Raw genomic sequence first — 18,971 nt, 5'->3', positions numbered from 1 at the left:
TGAAATGCACAGCCCGTAGCTCAAAATAGCCCCATTCTTGTGCTTTGGGTTCTATTTGGAATTATACCTTGTGACAGGAAGATCACCATGTTAATTACATTTCACAGAAGACACGTTTCTCCTCTGCCTTCCTAGACTGTCCTGCTAGAGATTACTGCACTGAAAGAAAAACACAAACAAGCCAACCGCCTGCTGTTTGCATTGGAAAGCCCCATTTCCCCCCGCACTCATTAGGGCAGGTTCTGCGCGGATCGAGATTTCCTGGAGAGTAGTAGCTGATGGGAAATCAGTGTGTTGAGAGAAACGTGGGCACAGCTGTGGGTTAGGGGTGAGATTTGAGCTTCTCTCAGGCATCATTGCCATGTCTGATGTGTAGGCGGTGCTGAACCATGAGCTGACAATTGATGGGCAAAGTGATGTGGCACCAGTGATCCTTTTCTAAACCTTCCCCAGGAGTGATAAATGCATGATCAGCAAGGACCAGTTTATCCTGTGCAGCAACACTGCAAGAATGGGCAGGGACAAAATTAATATTAACACAGAATAGTTTGCATCAGAAAGGACCCTTGAAGGCCACCTAGACGGACTCCCCTGCAATTACCAGGGACATCTACCTCTCTATCAGGTGCTCAAAAAGCCTGACTTCGAATATCTTCAGGGATGTGGCATCCACCAACCCTCTGGGCAACTTGTGCCACTGCCTCACCACCCTTAGTATAAAAAATTTCTTCCTGATATCCAGCCTAAATTACCTTGCTGAAAGTGATTTGAAAGTAGATGCCAGGTAGAATGAGAGTCTGAATGTCTTCCTGGGATAGCTGCCAGGAAGCTACTGTGCTTTAGTTGTAGTTACCTTTGGCGGAAATTCTACATTATCCAGCCCTCTTCTTTCCATCTCAAGCTTCAAGCAGGGATCTTCGGTTATTTGCATTAGGACTTCTGGCATTTCACACATCCAGAGTGTTGGCTTTTTCCATTTATTTTGTTACTCCCGTGTGACTCAGATCTCCAGAATTTCATTAGGTCCAGTGAGAGGGATGTCACATATTAACTCTGTGTGTGTGTGTTTCTATACATGTGCCTGTGACCAAGCACAGCAGTGCTATAGGAATAAAAGCACAGAATATCCTGAGTTGACAGGGATCCACAAGTACCGCTGAGTCCAATTCCTGGCTACGCACAGCACCACCCAAAATCCAAACCCTATGTCTGATGGCACTGACCTAAAGCTCCTTGAGCTCCGACAGCTTGGACCACTACCCTGGAGAGCCTGTGCCATACCTACCAACTGCTAACACCTTGCTCCCAACCCAGCCCTGCCTCCTGCTGCCTGGTTGATCGCTTGGCTGCAACTTAAGCTGTGTTTCAACATCAGCTATTTTGGGCCTAGAAGATGGAGTTTCTCCATACAGAATGGAAGTTTCTTCCCAAAACTGTGTGTCACCCTCTGTGCTCACATTTTCCATGGATGAGGAGAAGTCATCTGACTTCTTGGTGATAAGCAAGGCTCAGTAAGCAACATGCAGTTCTGGCTTGTTATTTATTGACCCCAATGTTCCTAATGCAAATCCCTGATGTTGTGTATGTGTCTGCAGAGCTGGCTGCCCCTTCTTGCTGTTTGTTTTCTAGCCTGCTTATTAACCAAGTTTCTTAGGCTCTCCTTTTCTCTAGTTAATGTATAGCTACAGCTTACTTCCTGCTTTGCATCCATATGCCAACCACAGTTTGCCATTTATTCTGCCAAATTTATAGCTGCAAACTCAACCAACAATCTTTCTAGGTAGCCACTAAGAATTATGTGCAAAATGTTATTTCCTAAATCTGGATATGATTATCTTCTTTCCTTCTCCAAAACAACTCCCCTTCCAAAGGCACTGGGAGGCACAGAAGGGGACCAGGACTCAAAGCATCAGTGCTGCCATTCTGTCAACCATGCTGTGCCACTTTTCTGTGCCTTGACACATTCTGCCAGTGTTTGGTTCCCCCACAAAATCAGATCAGGCTGCTTCCTCCCCAGACCAGGTACCCAGCTCTCTAATTTCCCCCGCCATGCCCACGGCTGGGTTTTTCCTCCCACTCCAGGCACGCAGCACCCAGGGGAGATATTTGTTTTCATGCTGACTCAGCGCTGCATCCGTCCCCCTACAGTCCTGGAGAAGTCATGAAAACCACTCACAGAAAACATGAAACTTGTACAAAAGCAAGGTGGTTAGTGGTGTGCAGCCATGGCTGGGTCTGGGTTCAGGTTGAGCAGTGGGGTCATAGCAGATCCCGGCAGCCCTGTGCCATATCTCAGCTCTCCTGGAGCTGGAGGAGCAGGCTGCAGATAAGAAGCCCTGTGTGCAGGCAGCCACAGGTATCTGGCCTGCTCTCCTGCCTGCCACTGCTCCAACTCCAAAAGGCAAAAGCCAGGCAAGAGCTTCATCTGGCCACCATTGTTAAAGTGGTTATACAAATATATATTAACAGCTAGAGGGAGATCAGTGAGTCTCTCCCACTTTTGTTGGATGTAGTGAGGAACATGTTATCACTGAGGATGAGAGAATACTGAGTTTGTCAGTGCTTTCTTTACTTCTTTTTTTAATAGTCAGACATAGTATCAAAGTACTGCAGATGACACAAAGGTGGGAAGGAAGAATTGATCTGCCTGAGGATAGGAGGGGCCTCTAGAGGGATTTGGACAGGCAGGATCAGGGCTGAAGCCAATTGTATGAGCTTCAACAAGACCAAGTGCAGGGTGCTGCATTTTGGTCACAGCAAGCCCATGTATTGCTACAGGATTGGGGCAGAGATGCTGGAGAGCTGCATGGATGAAAATGTTCTGCTTGTGTTGGTTGATGCTTGGCTGAACCTGAACCAGCAGTGCGCCTAGTTGGTCAAGAAGGCCAGAAGCATCTTGGCTTGTGTTAGCAATAGTGAAGCCAGCAGGAGTAGGGACATGATTGTCCCTCTGGGCTAAGTTCTGGTGAGGCCACATCTTGAGTACTCTGTTCAGTTGTGGGCCCCACATTACAAGAAGGACATCAAAGCCCTGGAGTGTGTTTAGAGAAGGGCAGTGGAGCTGTACAGGTTCTGGAGCACATAAAGGTCTTATGGAAAGCAGCTGAGAGAAATGAGATAATTTAATTTGGAGAAGAGAAGGCTCAGAGGGTAGACCTTATTGCTCTTTACAACTGTCTGAATAAGGTGGTAGAGTGGTGGGAGTCAGCATCTTCTCCCAGCTATCAGCAACAGGATGCATGAGAATGACTTCAAGTTGCACCAGGGGAGGCTCAGGTTGGATATTAGGAAATGTTTGTTCTTAGAAAGAGTGGTGAGGCATTGGCACAGGTTGCCCAGGGAGATGGTAGAGTCAGCATCCTTGGAAATGTTCAAGAAGAGGGAAGATGTGGCACTAAGGGACATGGTTAGCGGGCATGGTGAGAATGGGCTGACAATTGGACTAGATAATTTTGGTGGTCTTTCCAACCTTAATGATTCTATGATTGTAACTCATCTGTTCTGCACCAAGCCCTTGCCTGGAACAGAGTGCCCTACAAATTATTACGTTTGCGGTTGACAGCAAGATTTTTGGGGCTCACTTCTGCTTGAGCACATGAAAATGTGACTGCAGGTTCATGCAGAGTGCAAAAAGTGCTGCGAGCTGTTCTGCTGCCTGTGCTTCTGTGTCACAGGAGTCGGGTGACTTTCCAGTGATTTCGCAAGGTAGAACAAGGCAATGTTCTTTCCACATTTATTCTATGCATACAGATCTTTCCATTTGTGTGCCCTCTTCTTGGAGGAGAAAATTTTGCCAATGGAATAGGAAACGGGGATGCTGAGATGGCAGGGGATTGGGGAAAAAAAGAGTCACCATGCTTTTTGCAAAGCTTTGTGCAAAAAGCAGTCTTCTGCAAAGCTGTGCGTGAAGTTCAGTTCCACTCAGTGCTCTGTCTTGAGGATGTTGCTCTGTTGTCCCAGAGCACAGCTGGAATTTCTCAGCCCCATGTATGCTAAGTGGGATCCGTGGCAAATACCAGCGCCAGGATGACCTGCACCCAGAATGCTGATGGCTGTGGGATGGCCAAATACACATTGGGCTCACCTGCAGTGAGTTTGGCTCTACTTTAGGATAAGGCATCATGGGCAGGGCTTTCCCTTGACAAGGGCTCAGAGTTTAACAGAACATCAAAGGGAAAGCATCACCTACCTGCAACGCATTACATATTACAAACTCCAATAGCCCCAAAAGTCAAAATACGGTGCACTCCCGCTTTTCCAAATGCAATGAACTGAGCTCAGGGGAAGATCAGGTTGGATATTAGGAACAGTTGCTTCTGAGAAGGAGTGGGGAGGCATTAGAACAGGTTACCCAGGGAGTTGGTGGAGTCACCATCCTTGGAACAGTTCAAGAGCTGTGTGGATGTGGCACTGGGGGACGTTGTTAATGAACATGGTGGTTGGACTGGATAATTTTATAGATCTTTACCAACCTTAATTTTCCTATGATCCTGCTGTTACCCTGCCCTCCGGAGTTTGTAGGAATTTCAATGTAGGAAGTGGAAATGGTGAAAGTCCTCTTTTTCCCCTGCTTGTTCCTTATCAGTGGGAGAATGAGGAGCACTGCCTCCTGCCAAGGGACAGGAATTTCTCGGCTGGGCAAAATAATTTACAGGATGAATAACCACATAATGAGGGATGTGAGACGAGTGCTAAATTTACTACATCTGTGCACCAGCTGATCTTGCATAAAATCAAGCTCTTTACTAACTGTCACTTCACGTCCTGTTTGTGAATTACTGCGAAACATGAATGTCATTGCTCAGCTCTTGCAAAACAGCCCTCCAGCTCTGGGAATAGTGCTCAAAAGCACTGTCATGTCCCAGTGGGCAAAAACACTGGTTGCCAGCCAGAAACAGCTCCCCTGTGGCACATCACGTCTCTGGGGGAGAGAAACAGTGCTGTTTTGAAGAATCCACTGAGTAGCATCAATGTGTGTTTATCTGGGCATATCCCATGCTACCTAATGCTCAAGTGAAAATTTCTACCTGCAGCTGGAAGCCTTTGTCTGAATTCAGGGGCTTCAGGGAGAGCTCTGCCTTCCAGAAGCACCAAGCTGCAGACGTGCTGGGAGAGGACATAGTTGGGCTGATGGTTGAACTAGATGATCTTAGTGGTCTTTTCCAGCCTTAATGATTCTGCGACAGAAACCTTCTAAATCCCCGGGAAATCTCTGTTCCTGAAAGCTCTGGATAGTATTCACTGAGGTAGAAAGTAACAAGGGTCCCACATTGCTCCAAATATGAAAATTGTGATGGTCACCATTCACGTGGATCTAGACATGTGTTTATGGACATGTAGAGCAGTTATTGATGTGCTAGAGATGGACTAGATCTTCTCCTAGGCTGTTCACTTCTATTATTATGCAGATTATGCAGTCTGTTGCTATCATCAGATCAAAAATGTCATTAGATAGGTCTGCATGATGTCGTGAGCAGTCACTGAGAGAACTTGGATCTCCTTCTCCCAAAGTTTCTAACCAGACAACGAAATGTAGGCAAGTACAGGATGCCTGGTGGCTGTGGCTGTGACAAAGCGCTTATCTCATCTGTGTACGATTAAGGGCAATCAGCTGTTCTCTCTCACAAAGTGAACATCTTCAAAAGCTGCAAAATCAGTAGCCAGGTATGCTACTGTGGATGCTCTATCCCTGGAGGTGCTCAAGGCCAGGTTGGATGGAGACCTTGGGCAGCTTGATTTGCTGGGTGGTAATCAGCCTAGATTCAGACTAGAGTGGGTTGGCTCTGAGGTCCCTTCCAACTCAAACCATACTGTGGTTTGCTGATCAAAATTGTAGAGAGAGATGACAACTTTAAGACAGCTATGAACACTTTGCCTTCTAAAAGACTGCATGGAAAGATTTTCTGTGCTTTAATGATACATCTCATTGCAATTTCACAGATACACTGAGGGAAAGAGTATGGCACAGGCTGTCCAGGGAGGTGATAGAGTCACTGACCCTGGAGGTGTTCAAGAAATGTGGAGATGTGAAACTGAGGGACATGGTTAGTGAGCATGATAGGGATGGGTTTGGGTTAGAGTTGCTGATCCTAGAGGTCTTTTCCAACTTTAATGATTCTGTGATCCTCTGTGAGACTTACAGCATGTAATGGATGAGACAGGTGAGGCCCCCAGATGCAGGCAAGGCACAGCTGAAACAGACCCCCATGATCAGATCTGACACTGCTGCTAGATAGCAGACATAGGATTTGTTCCTATGACGTCCCTTGGTTCCCAAAACTCTTGGCATTCCTCACACTGCAGACATGACACATCCCTACCCCTTACAGAACAGGGCGTGAAGGGTTTCTGGGAACCAGGCTCTGACTCCTTGCAAAAGGAGGGCGGATGTGCCCCCAAAACCCTCCTACACGATACCAACAGCTGTGCATTCAGCAGACCTGCTGGTTAATGATCTTGCCCATAAGTAATGTTTTAACCATAGAGTAGCTTTTGTTTGCTTCAGAAGCCACAAAGCCAAAGAGGAAGTGGATGAGAACGTGGGCAGGATGGTGGCCAACAGCCTCATGACCTCAGCTTGTTCCGCTGCGCAGGGATTGGTGGCTGCTCTCTGGGACAGGGTTTAAATTCCCCACGGGTGCAGATGCCAGGCAGTCAGGGACAAGGGGAGAAAGCCAGAGCTTCACTCAGCCCACAGTAGGAGCTGCTGCTGGGATTGCCAGAACCCCTTCGAACAGCTGTCTTCTCCAGCACAGGAAAGGTAATTTTTTTGCTTTTTCACATGCTGTGTGCCATTATGAACATAGTTTTTGCTCAAGAGGCATTGGGCTGCAAAGCTGCATTACTGGGGAGGAATATTTGATGCTTTTCTATGGGAGTAGTTCTGCTTTTAGGAGGAAGGTGTTTTCTTGAGTGATGCCAGGTGTGGCAGTTAAAATAGCAGCTTTATGTCTGTGTGCTGATGGATGTCAGGAGGTCACTGAAAGCCCTGAAGGCTTCTCTCTGCAATGTGAGCAGATCTTTGACTCCTGCTTGGAAATGTAGGTTACTGTAGTCAAACGTCTGCAGGGTGAAATGAAGGTCTGGCCATAAATGCAGCATGTAAACTTAATTTACAGCCATTCTAGTTAATAATTCTGAAAACTAGTTTTAAAGTAACTGAAAAACAAACCTGAGTTGGAGTTCTTGCTGCTGTTCAGTTTCTAAGCATCATAAAGCCAGCTAGCTGTGAGGATAGAGGAATGACTTTGCCATGGGCAGGCTAAATCTTTGCCAGAAAGATGTTCTTGGCACAGCAAAAACAGGAGAAAGGAAAGGTGTTTTGGGGGGTATTTGACTTGATGACTCCCTGTTCCAACCTGTTTTCCAGGTGAAACATCACAATGAAGCTGGCACTTCTCTGCTTATGTTTTATCAGTATTGCTGCTGCATGGCCAGTAAGTAAATCCTAAATGTCATTAGCAGTCACATGCATGTTTTCTGGGCATGTTAGGAATAAATTAATATTCACAAATGCTTTTTCTCTTTCCTCTCTTCAAGGTGAGCAAATCCAAGCAGCATGCCATTTCTGCCAGCTCTGAAGAAAAATATGTAAGTTCCTTTTTGTTAACATTCTGCCTGTTTTATTTAATAAAGTAGTTCTTAAGACTAATGTTCAAATGGGATATGGTGCTTTATTCCTAGTCCTCTCCCTATGGCAGTGAATGGATGAGGATGCATCAGTGCTTCTCACCTGTGCCATCTAAGGACACATGATGCCATCAGCTCTGCTGTGCTTCTCTGGGTATTAAAACCTCCCTTCTTCTCCTGCAGGACCCCAGGAGCCATCACACACACAGGTACCACCAGGATCACGTGGATTCTCAGTCTCAGGAGCACCTGCAGCAGACACAGAATGACTTGGCTTCACTTCAACAGGTAGAGCCAGCTTATGGGGAGAAAGCATGACATCTCCCAGTGCCAAGATTTAGAACTGAGGGCTTGAAGAACAGCAAGCTTGTTTCTTGCTCTACTGTGTGTGCTAACAGTGAGCTTTCTGTTACTTTCAGACTCATTACTCTTCAGAAGAAAATGCTGATGTCCCAGAACAGCCGGTAAGTCTTCTGGATGGCAGCCAGTGCATAGAAGTACTCACTTTCCTCATCCAAATGCAGCTCTTGTAGTAACACTTCTTCATAAATAATGCAAGGTTTTGGGCAGGATGAGACTGACTGAGAGCAATTTATGAACTTAAGTTTGCAGCAGCACCTAAGCACTGGGTTACCAGAGGGACACCTCTCAGCACACCTCATAGAATCACAGAGCTTTTTGAGTTGAAAGGGATCTTTAAAAACCATCTGGTCCAAACCCTCTGCAGTGAACAGGGAGATGCCTTGGATACATAAATTTGTCTCATACATGCTAAATGCTTTCCAGGACTTTTCCGACATTCCAAGCAAGAGCCAAGAGGCTGTGGATGACAGTGATGATGATGACAATGATTCCAATGACACTGATGAGTCTGATGAAGTCGTCACAGACTTCCCCACAGAGGCACCCGTGACACCTTTCAACCGTGGGGACAACGCAGGCCGGGGTGACAGTGTGGCATATGGCTTCAGGGCCAAAGCCCACATGGTAAAGGCGAGCAAGCTCCGCAAAACTGCCAGGAAGGTGAGCAGCGCTGTGCAGCAGCACCTGGGTTATTGGGAAGGGTGGTGAGAATGGGAACAGTTAATCATAGCACCGTTAAGATTGAGATAGGACCTCTAAGATCACCAAGCCATTCCTTCTCATTCTATTGCTGTTATCTGGGAGAAGAGGCCAACCCCCACCTCACCACAACCTCCTTTCAGACAGTTGTAGAGAACCGTAAGATCTCCCCTGAGCCTCCTCTCTTCTTCAGACTGAACCATACCAGTTCCCTCAGCTGCTCCCCTGTCCTTCTCTGAACATGCTCCAAGGTCTTGCTGTCTTGTAGTGAGAGGCTCAAAACTGAACATGGTACTTAAGATGTGGTCTCATCAGAGCTGAGTCCAGAGGGACAATCTCCTCCCTGCTCCTGCTGGTTGCACGATTTCTGACACAAGCCACGGTGCTGCTGGCCTTCTTGGCCACCTGGGCACTCTGCTGGCTCATGTTCAGCTGCTGATGCTCTCCATTTCACCTCTATGCAATGCAGCTCATTGATGATGACGCCACGGCGGAGGTTGGGGGCAGCCAGCTAGCGGGCCTCTGGTGGCCCAAGGAGAGCCGCGAACAGGACAGCCGTGAGCTGGCCCAACATCAGAGCGTGGAGAACGACAGCCAGCCAAAATTTGACAGCCCTGAGGTGGACGGAGGTGACAGCAAGGCCAGTGCTGGGGTGGACAGCAGGGAGAGCCAGGGCAGCGTGCCCGCCGTCGACACCAGCAACCAGACGCTAGAGAGCGCTGAGGATGCCGAAGATCGGCGCAGCATTGAAAACAATGAGGTCACCCGTTAAGGAGAATCTGTGCATTGCTTTTTTTTTTTTTTTTTTTTTTGTAATTTCTGTGCAAGCGCAGGGCTGGGGGGAGGGAGGAGAACCATAGCGGCGTGTGTTTGTAAATGTAGAGCGTGTGGCCGTGCTTAGGTCGAGGCACCGCGGTGCCATTGAGCCGTACCGAGCCGGGGCGAGCGCTGCCCGCGGGGATGCTGCGCGTCCCGCTGCTCCTGTGTATATTTTGTAACCGGATTGAAATAAAAACCACAAAAACCTCTGGGCTTTGTGGCAGCTGTGTGAGCTTTTACCCCTTTCCTCCCTGCATCGGGTCCAACACCCAGCCCCTCCCCGTGCTTCCACCCCAAAAACACTTTTTCCAGTGGGACGGCCCCGAGGAGGGGGAAGGGGCGGGAGGCAGCAGGGCGGCCCGACCCCCTCTCCCACCGTGCCCCGGGCTTTCCGGGCCGGCCCCGAGGGCGGAGAAGGGGCGGCTCAGCGCCGGGCGATGGCGGCCCGCGGGCGGGAGCAGCTGGAGCTAGGGCGGCTCGGGGAAGCGGCGCGGGCCGGCTGCTGCCCGCCGTCCCCTCCACTGTCCGCCTGGAGCCGGGACAACCCGGGCTTCGAGCCCGAGGAGGAGGAGGGAGCGGTGGCGGCGGGGCCGGCGTTGGAGATGGACGCGGAGTGGGGCGGCCCCGCGGCCGCTCCGTCCTCGGTGGGCAGCGGACGGCGGCAGCGGCGGATCCCGGCGGAGGTGCGGGGCCGCCCCCCGGGGCCGCCCGAGAGCTCCGCGCCGCTCCGCAGCGCCTGGGCCAAGAGGCTGGCACGGCGACTGCGAGGTGAGATGTACTTTCCTCGAGTCGCTGCCTATCGTGGAGTGGGCAGAAGCGCCAGAACACACTTGGTTTTATGCAGGGGGTTCGAGTTGGGCTGTCTCCTCTGCTTTCTGCCTTTGCTTGTCTTTCGTGTGCGTTCAGAAGTTATTTGCTGTAACGATAGTTCTGTCCCGGGCCGCAGTTAGTCCCTCCCGATCGTTGCGCTGATACGGTCAGCTTGCAGAGGTCACGGCTTGGAGGATCTTTGCAGCAGAAAGTGTTGCAATAAATAAGTCACTTTATAACAAGAGAGCAAAACAACCAGGAGAAAATAACTGCAGTGGTTACATGTATCAAGATTTCTGGTGCTGGAAGGAGCACTTGGAGAGCTGGTGCCCATCTGTCACTCGAGCCTTTGATTTCTGCTTTCAGGCTGAAAGATGAGGACCCCTCTGGCGTAGTAGCATCCTGCATACGTTCAGCTGATGTAGGTGAAAGCCCATTAATCAAATGCGTGCTATGTTGAAAGTGGTGTAAAGCTGCATTTTCTGGGCTGATTCAGTCTGGGAAGAGGAGGCTTGAGGGAGATCTTATCACTCTATAGCTCTTTGAAAGGAGGCTGCGGTCAGGTGGGGGGTTGGCATATTCTCTTATGTAACAGCAATAGGATGAGAGGTGATGGCCTCAAGCTGCACCAGAGGAGTTTCAAGTTGGATATTAGGAACAATTTCTCCTGCAGAAGCTGGCAGCCCATGTCTTGGACAGGTACACTCTTGACCGGATAAGGAACTGGCTGGAAGGCTGGGCCCAGAGAGTGGTAGTGAATAGAGCTAAATTCAGCTGGCAACCGGTCATGAGTGGTGTTCCCCAGAGGTTGGTGCTGGGGCCTGTCCTCTTTAATATCTTTACTGATGAGCTGAACGAAGGCATTGAGTGCACCTCAGTAAGTTTGTAGATGACACCAAGTTGGCTGGAAGTGTTGATCTGCCTGGGGGTAGCAAGGCCCTACAGAGGGATCTGGACAGGATGGATTGCTGTGTTGAAGTCAATGGGATGAGATTCAACAAGACCAAATGCTGGGACCTGCACTTTGGCCACAACAACCCCAGGCAACGCTACAGGCTTGAGGCAGAGTGGCTGGAAAACTGCATAGAGGAAATGGACCTGGGGGTATTGATTGATGCTCGGCTGAACATGAGCCGACAGTGTGCCCAGGTGGCCAAGAAGGCCAACGGCATCCTGGCCTGCATCAGAAACGGTGCTGCCAGCAGAAGCAGAGAAGTGATTGTCCCCCTGTACTCAGCTCTGGTGAGGTCGCGCCTTGAATACTGTGTCCAGTTTTGGGCCCCTCACTGCAAGGAAGATGTTGAGGCTCTGGATTGGGTTCAAAGAAGGGTGACAAAGCTGGTGAGGGGTCTGGAGCACAGGCCTTATGAGGAGCAGCTGAAGGAGCTGGGATTGTTCAGTTTGGAGGAGGCTCAGGGGAGACCTTACTGCTGTCTATAACTTCCTGAAGGGAGGTTGTAGTGAGCTGGGGGGTGGCCTCTTCTCCTTTGTAACCAGTGATAGGACTGGAGGGAATGGCTTCAAGCTGCACCTGGGGAGATTTAGGCTGGATGTTAGGAAATACTACTTCTTTGAAAGAGTGGTCAGGCACTGGAATGGGCTGCCCAGGGAGGTGGTGGAGTCACCGTGTCCAAGGAACATTTGGATTTTGTATTGAGGGATATAGTTTAGTGAGAACTGTTGGTGATAGGTGGATGGTTGGACTGGATGATCTTGTAGATCTTTTCCAACCTTGGTGTTTCTGTGATTCTTTTCAGAAAGAGCAGTGAGGCACTGGCACAAGCTGCCCAGGGAAGTGGTGGAGTCACTGTTCCTGGGGGTGTTCAAGTAAAAGGCAGATGTGACACTGAGGGATGTGGTCCAGAGTAGTTACAGGCATGGGCTTGATGATTGAACTAGGTGATCTTAGTGATCTTTACAACCTTAATTATTTTATGATTCTATGGTTTTTCTTGCAATGCAAGAAAGCAGAGGATTAGTCCTTTGTATATCACAGATGGTGGTGGTGGTAACATGGATAGACTGCTGCTCAGCAGCTGAGAGATATTCAATGACATCTTGCGTTTTTCTTGCTGTTAGTTGTGAAGTACATCTGCTTGTAATAGGATTTTGGTAACTTCAGTGATCAGGAAGACTGTAGCAGGAGCTAGCAAGTGAGTAGAAACTTGACTGCATATGATTATCTGTCTTTCATTCTCCTGTCTTCAGAGATCCTCTTTGACCTCTGGTGTAAGTGTCCATTAAGTGGCCTTAATCTTTCTTCTCCTGCAGATCTCCCCAGCAGCCATCCCAGCTGCCCAGGGAGAAGAGGTCACGGCTGTTCACCTCTGTTAAGAGGAAGTCATTCAGTCTTCATTAGTGTTGACGGATAAGATTAACATCTGTTTCCAGAGCCAGGTTGGAAAGGCAATCTTCTCATCAGAGCTGTACTCCATCTCCCAGTGTTACTATGTCATCACATGCGTCAGTACAAAGTTGTGTACACGGAGGCTGTCTTGGAAGATTTTCCTGGTTATTGTTCGGTGGAAATATCAAATGCCATTTTCAGTCATTAATTCATTGTGATAAAAATCATCCGATTTGTACTGAGTTGAATTAGTGCTGGCTCTGACAGCACTATAGGGAGGAGTGTGAACTTCTTTTTGAATGTTATGTAGTTTTGTTGCCCTTGTTCCCTTGGGGGGAATCAGCCTTTGTTCAGGGCTATGGTCCTCACTCTCTGCTAGCACCTGAACTTCTTCGTAGGCAGATCAGCTAGCAGTGCCCACCTGGACTTGTTTTTGGCACTGTGTGGTGAGGAACAGCTGTAATTGTCTCTGCCCAACTACTGAGTACTTTCAAAACTTTTTCATAAGAACAAATGAATGCATTCTGTACCTTATAAATCAGATATTCACATATAAAGGTGTATTTGTGTATATATGTGTGTACATTCCTTTCCTGTTCTTTTCTTTATTCCTTCCCTTCTCTGTTCCTTCTCCTTCTTGTCTCCTTCCCATCATTTTCTTTTCTTCATTACTTTCTATTCATCATTCCATTTCCTTCCCAGCTCTTCAATCCCTTCTTCTCTGCTTTTCATTTCCTTTCTTTCTCTGTTCCTTATCCTTTCCTTCTCATTCTTTTCTTCACTCCTTCTCCATTGCTTCTTTCTCATCTTTCTCTTTTCTTCATTTCTGTCATTCCCATTCCTCCATCCCTTCTACTTCTCTTCTACATTCTTTCTTTGTTCCTTTTCTATCCTTTCTTCACTCCCATCTCCACTCCTTCATCTCCACTCCTTCATCTTCTCTCTTTTGTTCCCTCACATTTGCCTCTTCATCCGTTCTCATTCTCTTCTTCATCCCTTCTACTTTGCTTCTCCTTCTCACATTTTCTTTTTTTCATTTCTGTTCATAATTCCACTTCCTCCATCTCTTCTTCCTAACCTGTTCTTCCTCACATTGCATGCTTATATTACATATATATACATAATACATACAAATTGTTTGTGTGTGTATGTATATAAATGTAAAGTCGAAAAGTGGAGAAATAGCCAGTTTACATAAGAAATGAAGTGGAAATCCTTAATCAAGGCTTAAAGTGATGTTTTTGGTACTGGCAGAAGATGTCAACTCAAATTCAATATTCTTTACAACCACTGTGCATTTAGATGCACCTAGAACAGAATTCAAATAAGGCAAAAAGGAGAGTACTGTAAGTCCTCTAAAAACGTGTCTACTGGTGAATGCTTACAGGTGGCTGCCAGGCAAATCTAGAGACCACTTAATGGAAAGATCATTGTGTGATCTCTTGTGTTGGATTTTTGTTGTTGTCTTTTTTTTTCTGTATGCAACTTTCTGTTCACTGCTGACTTGCAGCTATTTTCTACTAAGACAGAAATGGAGCTTGCAAGCTTTCTGTTCACTGCATTTCTTGTTGGTGAGTAATGTGCTGACAGCCGGGACTCAGCACGCTCGCCAGCTTGCTCACTGGCTGTTCCAGCCTGTTCTTCCTCTCTTCTGTAATGTTTTCCTGCTTTTATTATGAGGGTTGCTAGTGCAACGTACTGCTATACTGAAGTCTTGATTTGTGGAGTTCTATATTAATAGTGACTCAAGTGGCTTCAAGTTACTGTGGTGTATTTGATGGATCAAAATTTTTTTCCTAGGAATGCTGGGTTTGCATTGTTGCCATCATTTGAGAATGTGAAGGATGCTTTAAAAGACTGGCAATTTAAAATACCTGGAAGGGTAGGAGTTTGGCAATAGAGAACTTCTATTTTGAGATGTCTTTTTCTCCCATCATAAGCTTAGATAAATCACCTTGCTGTATTTAGGCTTCAATAAAGAGATGCTCCCCGACAGCAGCAGTTCTCAGCTGAATAACAGCAGCAGTTCTCAGATGAATATTAGCAGCCATTCCCAGTTTTGTTCTGGTTTGTATTAGACACTGGAAATAAGAATCGAAGTCACCAACTGCTTTCCATCCTCACACAGCTATTTCTGATAGCAGCTCCATTCAAAAGATACTTTTGCTTTCCTGTTACCCTTTTGGTAGGATTGACTGCTGTCTGACAAGTTCTCCTAGGATGCATTTTTGGGAATGCCAAGTTGTAGCAATTGGACAGATCAATATGATGGGAAAGGCATTACAGGGAGGTGTTATGATGGAAGGATCAGTGCTATGGAAAGTGGAAAGGCCCTATGAAGGAAGGGAAGAAGATTGCTTATCTGTAACAGAAGACTCTAGGTTTGCAGGGGAAAGCTCCACCAAGGAGGGATCTCTAGAAAGAGATCCTTTCCCTGGCAGTCAGCCCTTCAATGAGGTCTAAGAAGGGTGCAGCCAGGCTCACCCCTTCTTGTCTCACAGCTGAATTGCCTTCACCTGTGCTCCCAGGGCTGACTGGGTCCTTTCCACAGGTGCCCAATCAATGTCTGGCCGTGACTCAGTTCACAAGTATAACACTGTGAAGCTCAAGGTGCTTGGCTGATGTACACTTCTTTTGGTTAATTAATTAAAACTACTAAAAGTGTTTTGATGTGGAATGTGCATTTTTGCTTATCTGATAATATTTTCAGACATGACATTAGTGAAGCTTTCAAGTCCATCTGGCACTTTAGTCCATGTCTGCCATTGGGTATGTCATTGGCCATGTCTCCAGGTATCTGCTATCAGACACCTGTGTATGTAACTATGCATGTTTTTCTTGCTAGGTCTGTGGGGCACAAGGCTGATGGAAGAAAACAACACCAGCAGAGAGAGATACCTGAGAAGTGTTTTGCGGGAGCTGATTACGTACGTGATCTTCCTTGTGGTGCTGTGTGTCTGTAAGTACCACTCAGCCTTAATGTGTGCAGTTCTGCACCACTTCTTTGCAAATCCACGGTGTTTCAGAGAAGTGGCAGAGTAATGAATAGGCCATTGTAGGGGGAAATATTTTGAGTTATTGCTTTCTCTTGATTTCGTAGTTGGATTGCTGCTTGACATTCTGTACCTTAGCAGTTTTTGAATTTCTAATAGTCAAAACTGTGTTCATATATTTGCATAACAATCAGGAAGACAGTGCCAAGTATGACAGATTGTGATGTTTTATTTGGTCACTAGGGAGACTAGCAACAAAATCTGCATGCATTAAGTTTGTTTATCTCTGAAAAACTGATGGGTTTCAAGCCCTCAGTCTTTCGTATGGACAGTTGTGTTCTAAATTCCTACAGTGCCTATGACTGTTGAGTTGCCTTTGTGATCATCTGTAATGGGGCAACGTGCCATTTTTATTTTTAAAGAAAACCTTTCATTGAAAAAAAACCCAAACCACAAACAGTGTTAGTAGTCTGAGAAAAAATGCTTTGCTTGTCCAGAGCAAAATGGCTATAATAAGAGCAAATAAAAAAAACCCAAATCACAAACATTATTCAGTTGATACAACTCTTTTGGTAACATACTGCACAAATGATAATATACTGACTGTCATGTTCATTTCCTGCCTGAGACTTTTGGTGTAGGTTTATGGACAAGGGAATGTAGCAATGCCTGAGGTTCTTCCACTGGGAGAGGTATAGCAGTGAGGGACTTGGACATGATTGAACGAAAACAAATTTGTCTTCAGTGGGATAAGTTTGCTTGCAGGCTGCTCGCAATTAGTTTTACGACAGAAAATATTTTTGGGGACAGATGCAGTATGTCAAATGGGCACAGATGCTGCTAACTTTAGCTATGCTTTAAGAGTGATCATTTTTAGTTTTACACTTAAGCAGTAACTGTGGGGCAGACAGGTCTGTGCTGTACCTTAGGAGGATGCTTTCCACTGCTGGCAAAATGCTGTTAGCATTCCTTGTACTGCTGTATTTTTGAGGGAACACTTGTAGAGAGAGAATAGGTATTGTGCAATCAAGTCACACATGTGATTTGCCACAGAGAAGTTTATTAAAAATAGTTCTTCTCTGGTTGCTCAGAAAAACACATTTTCTTCCCTGTAATAAAATGCTTCTGTAAGTTTGTCAGTGCTGTTGAAAATTGTTTGCTGTAGACCTGATCTTCCATGCCTCTCTGAATTTTAACCCTGAATTGTTGTTAAGTATTTATAGGCAGTAGAGGCATCAGTGCCAGAGATTGTTTTCCCAAGCCAGTGTGGCTCTGTACGTCATTTTATAATTTATGCTCTGTGGTCCTCAGCCACATGCTTGGCCCAGAATGAGGAACAGAAGCAGCATGAAGTCATTACTTTCTGTGCAGTGATTCTCTTACAGCATTGCACATCTGGGGTGGAGTTTTGTTGTCTAACCACTGACAGCTTGTGTTGACTGGCAGTGTCCCATGCTGTGCACCCCTTTCTGCCTGTAAAGGACATGGACATTCCAGTGTCTGGGGTGAGCCCAACTCTCAGGATGCCTGAAGTGGCACTGGCTGCTTTTTAGGCTGCTGAGTTCAGGCTTTGTGGTTCTTGAAGTTGTTTTTTGTAGAAGCATTAATACTGTAATCACTGACGATTGACTTCTTGGTATGGATTTTGTTCTGATCTTAGTCTTTTAGTGCAGAATCTATACAAGTACAACCTGATGTATTCAAAACTGCTCTGTCTTTTTCTTCTCACCCCTTGCCAAACCACATACAGTGACATACGGGACAGTGAGTTCCAGCATGTATTACTACACGAGGGTTATGTCCCAGCTCTTCCTGGAAACACCTGTATCTAAAATGGAGAAAACAGACTTCAAAACATTGTCCACGATGGACGACTTCTGGAAGGTAATGCTAAAAGCAAGTTATTATCTTGCTATTGATTTGGTGTATGAAAACAGTGCTAGCAACATGCAAACTGAAATTCTGTCTTCCTTTACAGTTCACAGAAGGCCCTCTGCTGGATGGTCTTTACTGGGATATGTGGTACAACAATAAAACCATAGCGGAAAACAGAAGCTTCATTTATTATGAGAACCTGCTCCTAGGGGTGCCCCGCATTCGGCAGCTGAAAGTGAGGAATGGTTCGTGCTCTATTCCTGAGGATTTAAAAGATGAAATCAAAGACTGCTATGATGTCTATTCTGTGGCCAATGAAGATACTGCACCTTTTGGGCTTCGAAACGGAACAGCGTATGTAGTACTTCTGTAGGCAACTAAATATATTCTTTTCTGGCCCAGACTATGCTGAGTGGTACAGAAAGTCACTTCACAGGGGCAACTCTAGAATTACTGTAGGTTCTATCTGTAAAGCTGTAAAGCCAGCTAAATACAGAGAGCTGGGTGAGTGTTGGATGTTGCTGGGTCATCTTTTTTTGGCTGAAACATGGGAGGAGTTCTGCTTCTCTTGGAAGACAATGTGTGGGTTACACTGGAAAGGGTTTGGGAGGTGAAGCACAGCTACATCAACACCAGGTTTTTCTAGTTTTTTTTTTTTTCTCTTTCCGAAGAGAAGAGAAATTCTGTATAAGCAGATCAGTGCATTCTGTTTTCACAGTTAATATACTTGTTGCCTTTCTTCCTATTCATGTTCTATTATGTTGGTGAAACAAACCTTGTTAGTTCTTTCCCCAGGGTACAGACATGAGAAATTCTTGCAAGTAATCCCTTAAAACCCTTTGACAGTTGGACTATATGATCTTAGCAGTCTTTTCCAACCATAATGATTCTATTCTTTGTAACTAAAACTTCTCTACAAATCATAGAATATCCAGAGTTGGAAGGGAGCCACGAGGATCATGGAGTCCAACTCCTGGCTCCACACAGGACCACCCAACCCACTTGTGTTTTTTGACCAGGTTCTTGTTCGTTTTGTCAGTTGTAAGTTAAAAGTAGAAGAACTAACATGTGCTGTCTCCTGACCAAACCAGTTGGACATACACCAATGAGAAGGACCTGAATGGGAGTAGCCACTCGGGCCTGCTGGCCACGTACAGTGGGGCTGGTTATTACCAAGACCTCTCAAGGACCAGGGAAGTGACAGCTGTGCAGATTGCCAGCCTTAAGAAGAACCTGTGGTTGGACAGAGGGACAAGAGCAGCTTTCATTGATTTCTCAGTCTACAATGCAAACATCAACCTATTCTGCGTTGTAAGGTACGAGCACTGACAGTGTTCAGATTGCAAAGCACAAAGCAGATAGAGATTCAGACAGGTCTTTCCATGTTTTTGTGGACAATGCTTAAATTAAATAATTTTCTTTGTCTTTTTAAATTC

The 18,971-nt window shown here is 46.4% G+C and overlaps 2 protein-coding genes across 3 annotated transcripts in view; both read left to right on the top strand.

The window, feature by feature from the left end:
• The first annotated feature begins 6,532 nt into the window (after positions 1-6,532).
• On the top strand, positions 6,533-9,502 carry SPP1 (secreted phosphoprotein 1). The gene is made up of 7 exons (XM_048941781.1): positions 6,533-6,760; positions 7,370-7,436; positions 7,540-7,590; positions 7,813-7,917; positions 8,049-8,093; positions 8,416-8,652; positions 9,161-9,502. The coding sequence occupies exons 2-7, from the start codon at positions 7,383-7,385 to the stop codon at positions 9,461-9,463; spliced, it is 795 nt and encodes a 264-aa protein (XP_048797738.1). The 5' UTR covers positions 6,533-6,760; positions 7,370-7,382; the 3' UTR covers positions 9,464-9,502.
• Positions 9,503-9,918: 416 nt separating this feature from the next.
• Positions 9,919-18,971, top strand: part of PKD2 (polycystin 2, transient receptor potential cation channel) — a 16,595-nt gene continuing 7,542 nt past the window's right edge. The window contains exons 1-5 of one of the 2 annotated variants that reach the window (XM_048942034.1): positions 9,919-10,278; positions 15,513-15,626; positions 17,411-17,544; positions 17,639-17,889; positions 18,627-18,851. In XM_048942034.1, coding sequence (XP_048797991.1) covers positions 9,948-10,278; positions 15,513-15,626; positions 17,411-17,544; positions 17,639-17,889; positions 18,627-18,851 — 1,055 coding nt within the window. In that variant the 5' untranslated portion in view covers positions 9,919-9,947. Of the gene's footprint in view, positions 10,279-15,309; positions 15,437-15,512; positions 15,627-17,410; positions 17,545-17,638; positions 17,890-18,626; positions 18,852-18,971 lie in introns of those variants that run through there. The other variant, XM_048942035.1, reaches the window with a different exon arrangement.

The sequence above is a fragment of the Lagopus muta genome, chromosome 4 (genome assembly GCF_023343835.1).
Source record: "Lagopus muta isolate bLagMut1 chromosome 4, bLagMut1 primary, whole genome shotgun sequence".
Lineage (NCBI taxonomy): Eukaryota > Metazoa > Chordata > Aves > Galliformes > Phasianidae > Lagopus > Lagopus muta.
This window is presented reverse-complemented; position numbering and strand designations above follow the sequence as displayed.